Source organism: Ambystoma mexicanum, chromosome 4p (genome assembly GCF_040938575.1).
Source record: "Ambystoma mexicanum isolate Mex_15411 chromosome 4p, UKY_AmexF1_1, whole genome shotgun sequence".
NCBI classification, from domain to species: domain Eukaryota; kingdom Metazoa; phylum Chordata; class Amphibia; order Caudata; family Ambystomatidae; genus Ambystoma; species Ambystoma mexicanum.
This window is the reverse complement of record NC_090927.1, coordinates 505,803,987-505,821,250: the sequence shown is the minus strand read 5'-3', so window position 1 is coordinate 505,821,250 and position 17,264 is coordinate 505,803,987. Positions and strand designations below refer to the sequence as shown.

Genomic DNA, 17,264 nt, shown 5'->3' with positions numbered 1-17,264 from the left:
TGGCCATTTGTGAGGGGGGGGGGTTGTTGTTGATAGTTGCCTTGCCCTGCAGTGTGATGAGAACCCTGACATTGTAATGGTGGTATCCTATGTACATGTTGTGTTCTGCTGATCAATGCCTGTTCATGTGTTGTGTTTACCTTTCAGGTGCGAGGGGATAGTTATGGTTTGACATGCTGGGGTGTACACACGGTGAATGTTCACATGTGATGTGTAGAGAACACTGATGGTCACTTGATTGCACATGCATATGTTGAGTGCATGTCCTTGCTGACCCACACACTTGCACTCTGATGCACTACATGTACTCCCACCCTTGCATATCCACATGTACACTGTTTGCCTTCTGGTGCCCACTGTGTCCCTGCAGCACATGTTCTGTGACCAATTATGGATCCTGTACATGCCTAATTTGCTTTTTGATGTGGTCTGTCGCTTAGATGTGATGCTCAGGGTGTGCATCACACACAATGGCTGTTCACTGTGCTGTGCGCTGAGCAGTGTGTTGCAGGAGTAGGACACAGCACACAGAAGCTGCAGTGTTGATTTTGCAATGCACAATGTGCATGTAGACAGGCATTCATTGTTATGTTACGTCTACAACTCTTGTAATGCATTTGGAAATGACTTATTTTGGGTGGGAGGTTGTTGGTCTGTCATTTCATCTGATTCCAGGTCAGGCATCATTGTCTGATGCCACTGTACATTTTGGACATGGCAATGTGTACCTTATTGTTACTGTGTTGGTGTATGGGTATTGCTTGCCATGTCATGTTGTGGTTTGGGAGGGTTTGAGTGACATAGCAGTGATGGCCATGGCCTGTTTTGCAGGTGTGTGTGATGCACACCTTGCATGTCAGGGTCATCCGCTTCTCAGAGCAACTAGCTGGGGGTAGATCTCTCTCTGCGGCAGGGCCCTCCCACTGGAACAGCCTTCCTGCTTCACTGGAACTTGAGGGGAACCATCTCCGGTTCGGGAAGCACCTCAAGACCTTCCTCTTTGCTTCTGCTTTCCCTCTGCCTCTCCCTTGCAAAATTCTTCACTGGAACTGCACTGGATCTGCAACTGGGCCACTCTCACCGACCTCGGTCCCTGGCCCAGCCACTCTCCACTTGCACTGCCTCCCTGGCAACCCCTGCACTGCGGTACTGTCTCTCTATCCCTACAGCCCACCCTTCCCAGCACTTGTCTGCACTTACCTTTGCAGTTGCCACCAGCTGGCCTATGTATTTGTTTTTTGGTCTACTTCCCCTGTACTGCACTCCCCCCCTCCCCTTGCACTTTTCCCTTCCCCCTACCCCTGCACTTGCACAATCTCAATGACACCTGGCCTAGTAGTACCGTTGTCTGTCTTCCCTTGTTCCCCCCTCCCTGCCTCATCGCACCTTGAAATACTTGTGTATAGGCCATATCATGTCATGTCATATGTGTGCCTTTTCGTCACACAGGAGAGCTTGTGTTTAAGTAGCTAGGGATGCAGACGATGTGGCACTTCCATGGCAACTATCTCAGGGTGGTAGGGTTGTGACAGTTGACTGTCTCTTTGTCATCATCGATTGTCACCTGGTATGTTCCAGGCCTGTGTGCACTCCTCAGGGGTGGGAGTTTAGGTGAAAAATGTGGCCACAAGCTGGGTCCGGGCTTCCTCGCCACGTGCCCTGTCCCCTCCCATGGGCAGCGCCTGTGCCTGTGGTTGGGGATGTGGGGGCACCACCATATCCACCGGGACGCCCTGCCGTGTTGCAACATTGTGCAGGACACATGCTGCCACAATGATCCTGCACACTACTGGTGGTGCATAGAGTAGCTGCCCGCCAGAGCGGTCAAGGGAGCGGAAACGTGACTTGAGCACTACGAATGTGCGCTCCACTATGGCCCTGGTTGCAATATGGGCGGCGTTGTATCTTACCTGGGGTGGTGTGGTGGGGTTCCGGATTGGCATCCTCATGTGGTTGCTCAGAGGGTAGGCACTGTCCCCTGGGGAGGTGTAAATGGTTGTGATTATTGTGGTTTGTTTATTTGTGTGTGTGTGCGTGTGTGTGTGTGTGTGTGTGTGACAGGCATGCATGTGCAAGGGCATTTGTACTCACCTAGGAGCCATGTGTCCCCATGCTGCCCAGCTTCCAGGGCCCGGCTCAGGGCGGACATTCTGTATATGAAACTGTCATGGGTGGAGCCAGGGTAGTTTGCATAGACAGAGGTGATGATTCCCTTTGCATCGCATACCACCTGTACATTGATGGAATGCCAGTGCTTGCGGTTTCGGTAGATGTGCTCAGTGGCCCTAGGTGGACGTAGGGCCACATGGGTGCAATCTATGGCACCGAGCACTTTGGGGAAGTGTGCCACCCTGAAAAAATCCAGGACAACGGCCTGCCTTTCTGCGGGTGTTCTGGGCATGTATATGTGCCTGCGGACTGAGGGGCGCGTTGTCATGATTGCCAGTACCTGGTGTAGGCAGCGTAACTGCGTGGCCTGTGAGACCCCCCCACTATGGCAGTAGTCCGCTGAAATGACCCAGTGGCCAAAAAATGCAGGACATTGAGCAGCTTCTCCAAGGGGCTCAATGCTTGGGAGCAAAGGGTGGGGGATGTAAGGTCATCTTCCCACTCCCTGACCAGGTCTAGGATGATGTGGGGTGGAAACATATACCTGCCATAGACCTGGTAGTCAGGCATCCCAAAAAGGCTTGTCCGTAGTGCGAAAATGCGTGCCCTGGCTATTCTCCTCCTCCTGCGGTGTCCCACGATCAGTGCTGCGACAAATGGGGCATTCATCGTAGCTGTATATACGTGTCTGTTGTTTGCGCGCACTTTTATACTGTGCGCGGGGACGCTTCCGCCTGCCTTCGTGTGGCGGACGCGTTGACGCCTGTGTGCGTCTTTTGCCGTGCGCGGGTTTCCCGTATTCGGATCCATGAATACGGGTTGTTCGCGTGCGTGTGGGCGTTCCGTGTAGTTCCCTGCAGTACTTCCCCAGTTACGCCTTCTTTTTCACACGTTATTCCCCATTCCGCGTGTTACGCCCACTGTTCCGCCCACTTTGGTTGTGTGCGCCGCGCTATGTGCGCTTTTGCTGTGCGCATAGCGCACGCCGTGTATGCCTGCGTGCGCCATGGCTGGATTGGGCGCTCGGACAGTGGGAAACACGCGCAGTGTCTTCCTTGAATCGCACACGTGCGCGTGCGCTACGTTTCTCGCGCTTGCGCTTCCTTGCGCCTGCTTGCGCATGGATTTTCGGCGCACGTTTGTTCCATGAATCGGCCCCTTAATGTCACAAACCATGTGGGTGGGCCAAGGTTTCTTATCATACACTGTACTTCTGCGTGTCGTCGGAACTAGTATTCTTTTGTACCATGCATGTTTGCTAAAAGGTTTGTAATGCTCGACTGTAAAACTGTGTCTTTGTCTTGCACTTTTTGTAGAAATTGACTAGCAGACATATTTTGAAAATTGGTACCTGATTTCAATGTGTGTTGAACTCCGTAGCATAGAGTTGCTAGTTCACTTTCAAAGAGAAGGTGGAATATGTATTCCACGTTTTGTCTGAATCTGGGGTCTTCAGAATATATTCGTAAAGAGTGGTATTCTGATGCTGTTATTTGTGTGGGCCTTTCATCGTATCTTCCTCCTTTTCCACTCAAAAAGAGTAGAGGGAAGGTGTAACGCTCACCTGATTCCCACGGAGGCGCTGATCCTGGCTGGGCTGCTATCGTTTCTTCAATTGAGAAGCGTAGAACTCGGACGACTCTCAGGTCTGGGCTTCCTCTTATCGAATGTCTGACTTGCAGGGTAAGTTTTCTGCAGGTGGAAGAAAAAGGGTTAATCACCGTTTGATGGGATTTCTTCTCCCACCAATCGCCAGTTTCTCCCACAGCCTAGCTTTCTACTTGTCTCGGCGAGCTCGCACCTTAGGCGTATAAATGTTGAGCTCTCCATCCTGCGTCTGGTGCAGGGGTGCGTGGATTCCAGTTACGTCACTGGATGAGTTCAGTGTTGAGGCTCAAGTCTTTTGCGGCCTTAGTTGTGGCACTGGTGCTGGGATGCCGAAGAGCGATGCCGCTGTTACTGCACGAGCGGATGCCTGTAAGTATACTGTAGTCTTTAGGCTTTAAAAGATGGGCACCTCAATAATGTCCCTTTTCCTTTGTTTCAGGCCTCGGGATGCTGTGGGCGTAGTTTTCCGTTGCAGCTGCACGTGCCGATGCACGTAAGTGTAATGTTCGTTGGCCGCTTTTAATGGCACCTCTAATAATGTCCTTTTTCTAGTTTTCAGGTGCTGGGATGCTGCAGTTGATGCGGCCGCTACTGCGTGTGCAAAAACTGGTAAGTTAAGATGAATGCGACTGCCTTCACCCAAACCCCTTTTTAATTATGTCCTTTGCCTTTCAGGTGCAGAGAAGCTGCCGAAGAGAAGGCCGCGGTTAGCTCCGTTGCAATCACGGATGGATCAGGTAAGCGGGCGCGGCTGTGAGCGAGTTGCACTTTTCTAACCTTATGCTTATTCTTTGCAGGTTTTGCCGGTGACTGGATTCCGGGATCTGGTAAGTATTGTTCTGTGTCTTTCTTCATCCACAGGTTGCTGCGCGGAAGCTGATGATGACTCTGGACCTGGAATGCAGGAGCCGACTCGGTGAGCGTCCTGCTGCTGCTGCAGAATAACGCGAAGCACGTGTTTTCCATCGGGCGTGGTTTAAATAGCAGAGAAGTGCTTCCAGTGTGTGTTCTTCCACCGGTTCCACCCAGGTAAGAAAAAGAGTTCCTGAATGGAGGGAATAGTTCCTCCCAGCCCTGATGGCTGGGGACTTCAACCAGACTGGATTGTTCTGGGTAAATATGCAGAATGGGCTGCCTCAGGTAAGTCCACCCAAGCATTATTACACTGTTTATCAATATGAGCCCGGCGCCTATGGCGCCTGGACTGAAACCCTTCATGAGCCTGGCGCCAAAGGCTCCAGGACATGGTCCAAAGGGCCCCTGTAGGGGTCTGCTGGGTCCGGAGTAGTGGAAGACGGGTCTGCTTCCGAGGGCGCTGGGCCAATCCTGGCCCTTCGGGAGTAGCGCCCATGACAGAAGGCTTGTGCTTCGACACTTTTTTCCCATATGCTGATTGGAGATGCTTTGGTTTGCCGCATTTGGTAAGTTTCCAGTGCATCATCTATGGTGTCTTTAGAGTGCAATGGGTGAATTGTATAATGGTCTAAAATATTGGATCCCGTCGTAGGATCTAGAAGTTGAAATTGGCCAGTTTCTGATGAGTCTTGAATTATTTTGGTGGTTTCCCCTCAGGTTTTCTTCAATGTGTATTTCTTTGTAGTATTAATTGTCTTTTAGATATTGCAGGGCTTTTCTAACTTTATGTAAGTCCACTAGTTGCTGCCAATTTTTTTTTGTCTTTTTTAGGTACGCCATTTACTAGGATAATCAAAGATTGTTCTATTGGCTGTTGCACTCCCAGAATGTGTACATTTTCTTTAAGATTTAATGGCAAATAAATTACTTTGCCCCGAATGCCTTTTAGTAATTCAGATGGAGGTAGTTTTGCTGTTTTTTGTTGAAGGCGTATTATTGCTTGAAATGGGTGCACTGTTTGAATTATAATGCTCTCATGCAAGTTAAGTTGTTGCAGTGGTTTTGGTAGTGGGAATAATTCTAAGTTATTAGTGATAGCACGTGAAGGTATTTGGTTGTCGTCAAGTTGTGCAGTGCAGTATTTGCAAAGTATTGAGGGGCTAGTAATTTCGTATTTGTTTTCTGCTATAAGGTAAAGAGCCAATTGGAACCATTTGGAATCTTCATTGTCTTCTATTTTGTACATTAGGTCTACAGCTATTGTGCTATTTTTATAAAAGGTCCTGTAGCAACACACACACACATGGTTTGGTACTTCAGCAGATGTGCTTTTAAACTTTAGTATTTCTTTTTTGTATATGTCTAGTAGACGGTTTCCATCTGTAAGGTTTTTGATAGTCTGTTCTAAAGTTATTGGATTTTGTAAGTTGCTTTCGCTTCCAAAATATTTTCTCTGGATGTGCTCTATTCCTTCGAGTAGTTCTGTGGCTGTACCATGTAGAAGATTGTTTTTTAAATTGGCCAGTGCTAAAGCAGGACTTTGGCGTAGTATGAACACGATTTCTTACAGTTGAATGGTGTGTTGCTATCATTTTGATATGGTGAAAGGTGCTTTTGCAAATAGGTCCAGAAATGCAGGTTAATGAATGTCCTTGTAGTCCTGTGTATTAGCGCACTGGACAGGAGTCCATAGTTTGTAATAGTTTTATTTTCAATTTATCTTTTCCTTTCACATACCGATTGAGGGACTGGCGTAAACATGTGAAAGATTCTTTGGCTATGTTACACATTGATGTGCATGGCCATTTGTAGACTGGACATATTGGTTCAGTGGAATGGAGAGTTGTTGCCAAGTTTGCTGGAGATGTTAGTGTGAACAGCAGTTCCATGATGGTATTATTAATCTTTTCATACCCTTGTCCACTGCTATGTATGGCAATTGGGTTCATTTGCTTTTGTTTGTATGCTTCTTCATTGAAATATGGTTCTGTGCTGGTGGTGTGACTCCACTCAACTGCACAGATGTTTGCAAAGCTATCTTTGTTGATATTATGTTTGTTGAGAAGTCCTTGTTGTAGTTTAGTAGTTAGTTTTGTTAGTGGTTTCATTATGTTTAAAATTAATATAAATCATTTCCTTTTGTGAAGCATTGCACTGTCTATGAGAGCTTCCAGGATTTGTTTTCTGCAGAAGGTTTTAAGGGTTGGGGATGATTTCTCTCCTGTTTTTATAAGGTTCTGAAGGACTCTGTGGCTGAATTTTTTTTGTAAAATCATTTTTTTTGTAGGCTTATTTGTGGCTACATCAAGATTTATAGGTGCAGTGTTATCACCAGTGGTAGCTGCAGTCTTTTTAACAACTGACTGTTTAGTTTTACATTTTGAAAGAGGAGTCAAAGTTTCTTTAATGCAAGCTTCTTTAGTTTCGCTTAGTGACTGTATTAGCTGGTTTGTTTGAATACATTATGCTAGAGGTGGATGCCTATTTTGTACACTTTTATTATGATTTGCTCTATTTGTGCGTTGCTATCTATGAAGTTGCTTTTTGGTAGGCATTCTTTGGTATCTTTTGGAGGAAAACAAAGTCTGGGTTGGGACGTTGTGCAATGCATGTGTGCATTGTGCATGAGTGTCTGAGTATAATGATAGGCATGTATGTAGGGGTGTGTGATTGTTGAATGGGCTGTTACTTCAGGTTGGGAAGACTATTCTCGTATTTGTGTGTTACTATACTGGTGTTGAGATAACAATACAAAGTGTGCACCTGTTGAGGTGCAATTAGTAATACTGAATTTAATGCTGTAGGGTTGATACAACTGTTTGTTCTACAATTCTACAATACTAGAATTCTACAGTGTTTGAATAACAGTTAGAACATTATGACAGCATTCCACTTACTCTTTTGGATGCAAAGAGTAGGTTTCTTCTGGGTTCTGTCCTGTACTTCAGACGCTGCTGGTTTTTCAGAGTGCGGTCTTCACTGCAATTGTGAAAGATGAAAGTTTGTACATATGTGTGTTAATGTCACAGTAATTTCCCTTTAAGAATAGATTAGTTACATTTGCAAAGGGAATTGTTTCTAGGAATAGGTACCGTCTGGTTAAATTGCATAGCCTTGTATATGAATTGGGATTTTGGAGCATCAGCTTCATTCCTAAGGGGGTTAGTGGAGTATTTATAGGTGTGTCCTATGAGGTGCACTTTTGAAAGTATGTGTTGCTATTGCACTGTTTAGTGTGGTAATAGATTAGTGGAAGTTGTAGTAGGGTGAGAAAGAAAGCTTGCCAAAATATACAGATTGAAAGGGAGAATGTTTTTGTGTGTAATTTCATTAATCTTTTTTCTGCATAGATGTTTCCTACATGAGTGGTGGAAACCTTTAAGTTCTTTGACTTTGTTATGCACATTCCTATGAGCACTGTTCTGAATGTACAATTGTATTTGTTTGCTTTTGCAAGTATGGCAAGTGTCAGGCATTCTGTTTAAATACATGCATTTTCTGTACTTGCAATGCTTTTGTAAGATAAAACCTGGTCTCCTGTTTTGTGTGCATTCTAGGAATTTATAATAGTGTGTTAAGGGGTAAGTGGTTGTAAAAATGACAGAAGGAAATAAGAGAATTATAGGTTGGACATTGCAATGAGTAATATGGGTAAATTAAACTTTGGAAAGTAGACAGATTTGTAAGTGAACTTGACTATAGGAGAGGGGAGAAATTAGAGTATGCTTTCTTTGCAGATTATGCAGGGTGAATGGCAGTTACCCTGTTCATATGCATTTATAAAAGAGTTGCAAGTTTACTGTAAACAAAATATTCATACCTGTAGTTTGTATTGATGTATGTAGATGTAGTCAAATTTGGAAGGAGACATTTTGAAGAGTTTTACAGTCGTTTTAGGTGTAGGTGCTTTGCAATCACAGGACGCTTGTACTCAGAGTGATGAACAGTTCATCTAAAGTGTTGAATTGTGATGACAGAGTTAGATGTAGTATTCATGGATGTGATTGGTGGATGTTTGTGTGATTTCTTTATGTGTATCCAATGAGAGAGTGGTGCAGACAGTGATGTGGAAAGGGAAAAAGGGCTGCCCCTGTATTGCGGGGTCTGCGGACAGGGCGTGCCACATCCGGGGTTTATCAACAAATCCAGCATGGAAAGGGGACTGTAGGGATTAGCCAATCAGGTGTTGAGGTTGTTCTTTGCAGGAAGAGAGGCTGTGTGTGTATTGAAGATGGCAGAGGTAAAGAAAGTGAGGGTGTTGGTTGTTGGAGATCTGTTTGTAAATGGTTTGGAGAGGTATGCTATGTTTAAACATAAGGCTGCCAGTTTTGGTTCTGAAGGAGTAAAGGCTTTCTGGTCAACTGTGCCTGGTTCCAATATGCAGGCAGTGGTTGGAGCTTGTAAGAGTTTCCGCATGAGGAAGAGTCCAGATGTAGTGGTACTGCATTGGGTTGCTGTCCATTATGGATACACCAGTGCTCCTAGTTTATTTCCTAGGGTACTATGGGAGAATTCTAATGTTTTCTGTCCCCAGCAAAATGGTGCAAAGTGTTTGGTGAACAGAGGGATGTCTGCTTTCTTGTTTAGAAGTGGAACATTGTCTTGTAACAATGACAATATTGATTTTGTTAATGGTGACTATTTTAAAGCAGATGGTATTTCTGTCATGGCCACAGGCCCCCAGCATACACAAACCACACCATCTAGTGATGGGGCAATGGGTCACTTGTCCCACTCATGTCCCTTTGGGACTCATAAACACAGGGGCCCTGGCTGGACTCAGTCCTGGTGCCTTTGGCGCCAGGCTCATATAAAGAAGTGAGCAAGAGCACTTTATATCAGTGCAGGAGTCATTTTATTTCACAAGAACTTTCCAGGTAGTGCTGAAAGCCTTTATTCCAGAATGTGCACTTCACTGGGGGGTGGCCCCCTTGGCTGGGTCTTCACGTGCTGACTCAGGGAGTGGCAGGGTGTGGCAGACAGGCTGAAACTAGTAGGTGTGGCTTCTGAGACTCAGCTATAGAAGCAGTGCCCTCCTTCAGGCTGGTGCGTTACATTGCACCTCCGTGCAACGAGGCGCTCACCGCCGTCAGGACCAGCAGCAGACTTACCTCATTGAATCCTGTGCTGCAACCGCTTGATTACCTGGACTCCGGCGCTCATCTACACGGCAGCAGTCTATCTTCCTGACAACAGCCGCTTGCTTACCTGGACTTCGGCGTTCATCTACACGGCAGCAGTCCATCTTCCCGACAACAGCCGCTTGCTTACCTGGACTTCGGCGTTCATCTTCACGGCAGCAGTCCATCTTTCTGACCACACGCAGAGCTTGATCTCACGATGCAGCACCCGCGGTCATCATTCCAACAAAGCCGAATTCCTGAAAAGAAGACAAGACAAGGTTAGAATAACTACAGACACGTAATCTTAGGTTGTGCTGCTATTAAAACCCATGCACATCCCTAGAGGTTACTTAAGTTACCAGACCATTGTAACTACTCACCTCCTATCTCCAGTATTGCTTCAACCTCTGCAGCGACCGCCGGAACTACAGCATCACCTGCCATGGGGAAAGAACAGAGAAAGAGACATACACTGAACGGACTCAACAGGTGAGCCCTCCAGAGTTAGCGCATTCCCTGAGAAAGCACGTCTTGGGAGAAGAGATCTGAAGAGGGGGTCAGAGCGATAAACTCTATACTTACAACCCTCTAATATTCACGCAAGAATCGCGCTGTCGCGCTGCAACCATCCACATAGGCGCAGAGGGAAAAGCCAGACAAGAGAGGTTTCACCCCTGGGAGGGCTGCGACCGTGCTCCAACGCCTCCGCAGAGACCAGGTGAGCGCAACAATTTCTTTATTCATATTGGGAAATTATATGTTATTTCAAAATATAAGGAGTGCTTTACAGATGATAATGTGAAGACATCAGGAAGAAAATAAGTGAAAAAAAAGAAAATGAAAGGTGTTCATTTAGAAGCACTTTGAAAAAAAGGCTCTTTTCAGAGCCACCGCCAAAGGGGAAGTGGGGTGCACTATTTAAATTTTCATTCCCTACTCTCAGATTTCACGATCTGTCCGCGGACACCGCGGCTGTCCGCAGATTGCGTTTGTTACATACAGGGATTTCGAGGCTGGGAGGCCTTCAAATGAGACTGTGCAGACCAAGGGATTGGTCAATAAGGTTTACTGGGTGTGATGTGTAAGGAGAGACTTTGGCAGAAAGTCTGTTTCCTGAGAGGAGAGCAGGTAGCTATGGCTGTGTCTTTCTGAAGGCAGACTGTCTTGATCTTGGATGACTCGTGGGTAAATTGGTTGGAGGTGCATGAAGATCGCTGTGGAGTGGCTGCAGATCTTGGATTCCCTCATGTGATTGTGCAATGGCATGGAGTGCGCGGAATGAAGTGGTTAGATTTGGTTCCTCTTTGTGCCACTTTGATGACACACTGGGACTCATTACGAGCATGTCGGTCCGGGAACTATGGTACTGGTAAGCCTGCTGGTACCTGAGTTCCCGGACCGCCATACTATGGGCTGTACTCGCGGGTGTCTGTCAGCCCGCCAGGTTTTTCCTGGCAAGCTAACCGGCATCCGCTAGCACAGCACATCGGATGCACCGGCACAACTCTGCATGTGCCGGTGCATCCGATGTCCCCATTCTCATTCAGCCCTATGGGGCCGGATGGGGAGTCCCATGTTACCGGCACCCGCAAATGGGCAATTACCGGGTCCGCCGAGCTCGGCATGGCCCGGTTCTTGCCCATTCGCGGGTGCCAGAAAAAATGCAGCTCCGGCGGCAGCCATGCCGTTTTTAACAGCACGGCTACCGCCAGAGTTGTAATGAGGCCCATTGTCATCCAGACATTATTATTATTCATTGTGGAGGGAACAATTTAGGACATGCCTCTGGAATCTAATTGCAATTTGCAATGAAAGAAGGACTTGGGAAAGTCCTGGACATGTTTCCAAATTCCTGAGTAATTCTTTCTCGTATTGCGCAGAGACAAATGTGGCTGCGTTCTTCTTCATTTTGTCCACAAATGGAGAAAGCGAGGCGCAATGTCAACCAGGCTGTTTGCGCTTTTTTTAAAGATGTTGATATGTCCTCTTTTCACAATGAAAATATTATGTTTCGTAGCACACACATTTTTAGCAAAGATATGAGTCCATCTTACTCATGCTGGGAATCAGATTTTTCTGCGAAATATACAAAATGCATTGCAACCCTTTTTGGAATTATAGCAATCCTTTTTCCAGTAGGTGTTAACCACTTCAAGTTGTCGAAACACACATAAGCACCACAAAAAGGCTCTTTTGAGAGCCACCACTTCCTTCCAGAGAAAAGTGCAATGGTTTTGATAGCACTGACTTTTCAAATTGCACAGGGCCCCGCAGCATTTCATTGGCACTTCTATTTTTAAACTGTCAATGGCGGCTCTGAAAATAGGCTTTGTTTTTTTGTTGTTTTGTATTTTTTTTTTTAACAAGACATACAAGGAAAGGAAGGGAAGGGAGTGTAAGGAAGGGGCAGGAACCACTGGGATAAGAAAGTGCAGGTGGAGAGAGGAAGATGTTGGGTGAGCCTCACTTGGGTAGCGGGCACTTTTTCTCATGCTCCCGGACCGAAGCCTCGAAAGCACTCCGAAATTGTTCGCACCTGCAGAGTACCGCGTCGCAGCACATACACAATACAGTGACCCTCGAAAGCTAAGGGTCTTCTGCAGCGCGTATGGCCTGCGACGCTGGTTCAGGGATGCGCTGCCCCACAGGAGTGTTTCTTGTGGTGACAGGAGCAGAAATGGAGCTTGCTGTAGAGGAACTCAACCTACTACTTTTATCGTAGCGGAAGACCCTTCGAATTGCGCCTGTGTGGACCGATGCCACGACTGAGCTCCATCTGGCACTCATTGCAGCGCACCTTGTGTGCACGAGCTTTGGGTACCCCTCCAACTGTGGTAAACAGCCTCCACCCCCAAGATCCACGGGGGCTGCTTGTAGTAGGGACTTACACTACCTCAACCTTGGCATCCTCTTCATCACTCTCTGCATCTTCACGCCTTTTCCCCTCTCCAGGCCCTTGGGGAGGTGGTGGTGGTGGAGGGGGTGGGGCTGGTGCCGAGACAGAACTAGCACCAGTAGGAGCAGCATTGGTTGCCATCTTCCATGGTGTTAGAAGGCACAGGAAAGTCAGCAATTTGCAGAATATCAAATCCAGCAATGTGGAGCAGTGTCTGTCCTGGAACTCAAAAAACAGAATGAGAAGCTGCTCTGGGGTGTGGCCTTTTTATAGGGGTCCTGGGGAGCGCCTCCTGGACAGCTGGGTTGTTGGCGAACACTTCAAACACCAAAAAGGGCTAAAAAAAAGTTCCCAAAAATAGCCAGATCGCTAGGGACATGGTCTGGGACATGTGCATGGGTGAAGTTTTTCTGTAAAATACATTGGATTGCTCAGAAAAGCACTTTTTCAGTGTCTGAGGGCCCGGACTGTGTCCGCGGAGAAGGACCCGTGCTTACCGTGGGTACGGTCACATGATGACGTTGCAGACACATTCGCGAATGGCTGTCCGTAGGACACCGAATGCGCGGGTCGGTTGTGCGCATGTGCATGGGTATTCTACGGACAGTGTTTCAGTCCCCGAACTAATTAAAAGTGTGACACATGTGCAGCGGAATGTTACAGACAGGCGCGATGTTCGTAGGACCCGAGGGTGGGATGTGCATAAGTGTCCACCGGACACAGTTTGGATCCCCGAACTAATTAAAGGTGCGTCACAATTTGCGGACATGCGGATGGTTACGTGTTCTATTTTACGGACACTAACACTTTGATGCAGACAATACGAACAGGGGGGGTTTTCTTACGACCCCCAATTTTGATTGCGGAAAGTACGAACAGGCATAGTGTCCTTAGGACACCCCCATTTTGGTTAATTGCAGACATCCTGGACAGCCGTGCCATCTGCGGACACCCTAAAAGCCTTTCTAAAAAAAATAAAAAGAAATGTATTGACAGTATACATAAAATGCTACTATTGTACAAAAATATAGAAATTATGAAAGAGGGTGAAGCAGAAATTGAGACAAATAACAGGGGAATTATGGTTTTCTACATGTTGGATGGTAGGGGATGAAGGGATTGAAGTCTCATCATAACGTTTTTGGTGATGGGGATTTTTTGGTGATGGTTGACTGGGATGTTAGTCAGAATCCTATGCAGTTCACTTAGGGAGCACTACAGAAGATCAGGACTATAGGTACATGCAATAAATCCCCTTTGGTATCATTCTGTACCACAAAGATTTAGTTGGTAGCTGTGGCTAAGCAGTCAGACCTATCTCAAGAGGGAGATGAGCAGTATTCAGGGTTTACACAATAGGACGACAATACTATGGAACAAGGAAACACTGACCAAAGCTTTGTATCAAAAAGAATATATATATTTATTTTACACACTCTAATGTTCACACACAAATCACTATTATTAAAGCAAGTTAAAACATTCAAGAAAAGTACACACAACTCCCTATTTAAATTGTAGACAAGTTTGAGCAAGAGTGAAAACTGAGCAAAACGTTACAGTGTAAACCAAGCAGAAATGGCACTCTAACAATTTCTCAAAAGGGAGGGAAATGACAGGTTATATAGGTTTAGACTCTTTAACACACCAGCAACACTTCCCAAGTAGGTTGTGAACATGTTAGGCAAGGCAGTACTTTAGCATAGGCAATACTGAGGTGAAAACCAAGCAAAATGGCACTTCACAATATTAAAAAGGGGAAGGAAAAGGGTGGTTATAAGAGTTAGGTACACTAAATAAATAGCACTCCTGCACAAGATCCAGGAAGTGGATTGTTTTTTAATCACAATTGCCTGTGAATTGAATACCAAATTGGTTGGTATTGATCCTATTTGTAACGTCTTGGACTTGATCTTTAGAACCATTCCAAATAATCAGAACATCGTCTATAAACCTCATCCATTGAATCAATTTATTAGGATATGCTTCCTCTTCATAGATCACTTTGCCCTCAAAAAGGTGCGTAAATAAGTTTGCTAGAGCAGGGGCATATTTAGTGCCCATTGCTACTAATTTCAATTGTTTGTAGAAACAGTTATCAAAATTGAAGATGTTGTATTCAAGTGTCAATTTTAGCATTTTCTTGATCATCTCGATCTGTTGGTACATAGAGGCCGATTCATCTTTGAATTAATATTCAATGGTTTTAATTGCCCAATGATGGTGAATTGATGTATATAGGGCTTTCACGTCCAAACTAGCTAGTTTGAATTCCTCATTACACTCTATATTTTTGAGTTTGATGATGACATCTGGCGCATTTCTTGTTCTCTGAGTTGGTGTAGAAAAAACAGAATACTGTATTGTTTTGTTATTTTAAAATCACTAAAAAAAGTTTTCGATATTAGTGAATTCGTTATAAACACACGGAACCATGGAATACACTTATCCATTTACAGAAGAGTTGTGTTCAAGCTTTTTTTATTCTTTTTTAAAAGGTAGACCGTCTCAGCAGTAATTCAGAGAAAAGTGAATATTTCAAGCAAATATATGAAGATGCTCATTTCCTACCTAATGATGAGAATTCTGTTTTTCATGCCAAGTCAAAAGGGAGGAAGCAATCTAACGACTTACCGCTCATCCTTCCTAAATCTGGTGAGCATAAATATCTACTAATTGATCAAGTGTTCATTTCCTTTTTCAAAATGTGTTAGGTCACTGATTTTCTGGAAACATTTAAATCTTAACTCCACTTTATATCTTTATATGTATTTAAATAAAGAATCACAGAACATATGAGGTGTTTCTTAGACTGCTGAAATATATGTAATATGTTCATTGTATTTATTTCATATATTCCTAAAATATAATAAACATATATATAGGGCACATCTGTCTTAAAAACGGAGGAGTGTTGTACATAGTAACAAAAACATTGCAACAGTATCTTGGGAAGTATGGGGTGGGAGGACGGGGAGGCGTTCTGTTGTTCTGTACGAGTGGTGTGCACTGTTGTAATGCGGTTGGGATCCAAGCTTGCTGAGTGGGTTTAGGTTCTTATGAGTGTTGGTAAAAATGCACATTGTGGGTAGGGGGAGCTTTTTGTGTATTGCAAGTGGTTTGGGGACAGTCTAATGTTGCGGTGGATGAGAGTCCACAGTCTTGGAGCATAGTCTGAGAATGTTTTTCTCTAGGTGCTTTTTTCTAATGCAATTTGGGAGTTCCAGTCCATTAAAGGAGTGGCTCGTGGTGTTGCAGAGTCTGCGGGATATGCTGGTTTCAACCAAGTTTCTTGCAACTTTCATCATGGCTACCTTTTACGTGACATGCCTTGCTTTCACAAAGATGCAGGCTCACAGGTGTAACCAGTGCAGTCATATCATTTGGGGCAATGCAGTCAAACCTTCATTGTCTTTTATTGAGATGAGGAGCAGCTTGAATGATGCTTTAATCTGTTGCAGAGATGAGTTCAGTCTGATTGTGAGTGGGTTAATTTAATTGGTCGAGTTGAGATAATACCTGGGCATGGATAGCTGGGGCAAATTTTTGATTTTGCTAGATTGGTTTGATCTTGTGGAGTAGGGATAGTTGGCTGTCGACATCGAACCCTCCGGAGCTAGTCCTTCATGGTCCATAACTGACACAAATGCTCAATGTTCTTTCTGGGAAACAAGAACTTACTTTAAGTGGGTTTAAGTTTTATATATGTGTTTGACATTGAGGATTAAAAAAGGATGATGCAGGGCTTGTGGCGATGAATGTTGGGGACCAAGCATAACATTTTACATTCAGCAGTAATCTTGGGCATGGAGCCAGTGCCATGCTTCTGAGGTCAGTGAATTGAGTACCATTGAAATGTTTAACAAGAATATCTGTTAATAGAGTGCTTCGAAATAGGAAGAATCTGGCACAAAGTATTTTATAAAAACCTTATATTATTATTATTATTATTATTATTAGGTAGAGTTTAGTATCATCATGTTTGTGAATGAGAAAGATGCCTGATGCCAAAGATATACAAACTCTTACCCTTACGTCCTGTCCCCTTTCATCCATACTGCATGGGCGTCCCTTCCAAGGGACGGGAGACAGAACCTTTTTCACCAGAAAAAAACTTCTTTCCCTTTAAATTTAGAAGCGCGCGGGGGTGCGACCCTGGGAGCATACACTGCCCTGACTCTGCCATCTGGCGCCACACCTCAGTCCCCTTTTCCGCGTCGACGGTAACGGGCCGAATTCACCAGCGCTCCTGGGTTTGGCTTCGGCCATGTAATTCCACGCGAGGATACTTCTTGTCTTTTTTTTCTTTTATCATACAGGTACTCGGTCCTCGGGCGTCATGCTCCTCTCCGGCGCGTGTTGACTTCCACAGGGTTCAGCAGGTGTCCATCCTGCGACAGGCTCTTCCCAACTTCAGATTCCCATGCCCTCTGCCTACGTTGCCTTCGCCCAGACCACAGTTGGCAAGCGTTTACATCGTGTAACACCCTATCATTGAAGTCTCTGAAGAACAGATTATTCAGGTGGAGGCAGCTCTTCCAGAAGTCACCTCCAGAAGACCTCAAGGACTTTGTGAAACATCAATCCACGCCCAAGGTAGGGCCTCTATTTTCCATCGCACCCCGCAAGGGAGACTCCTTCCCAAGGACTCGCCCGTGCGGGAGTGAACGCTC

At 45.4% G+C, this 17,264-nt stretch overlaps 1 protein-coding gene across 3 annotated transcripts in view; it reads left to right on the top strand.

The window, feature by feature from the left end:
* DCDC2C (doublecortin domain containing 2C) overlaps nt 1-17,264 on the top strand; it is a 1,747,636-nt gene that overhangs the window by 785,736 nt on the left and 944,636 nt on the right. For 2 of the 3 annotated variants that reach the window (XR_011260401.1, XM_069606023.1), the window contains exon 7: nt 15,094-15,246. Coding sequence is in view for 2 of the 3 variants with exons in the window: in XM_069606023.1 (XP_069462124.1) it covers nt 15,094-15,246 (153 nt within the window). In the remaining variant the exon portion in view is untranslated. Of the gene's footprint in view, nt 1-15,089; nt 15,247-17,264 lie in introns of all 3 variants that reach the window. The other variant, XM_069606022.1, reaches the window with a different exon arrangement.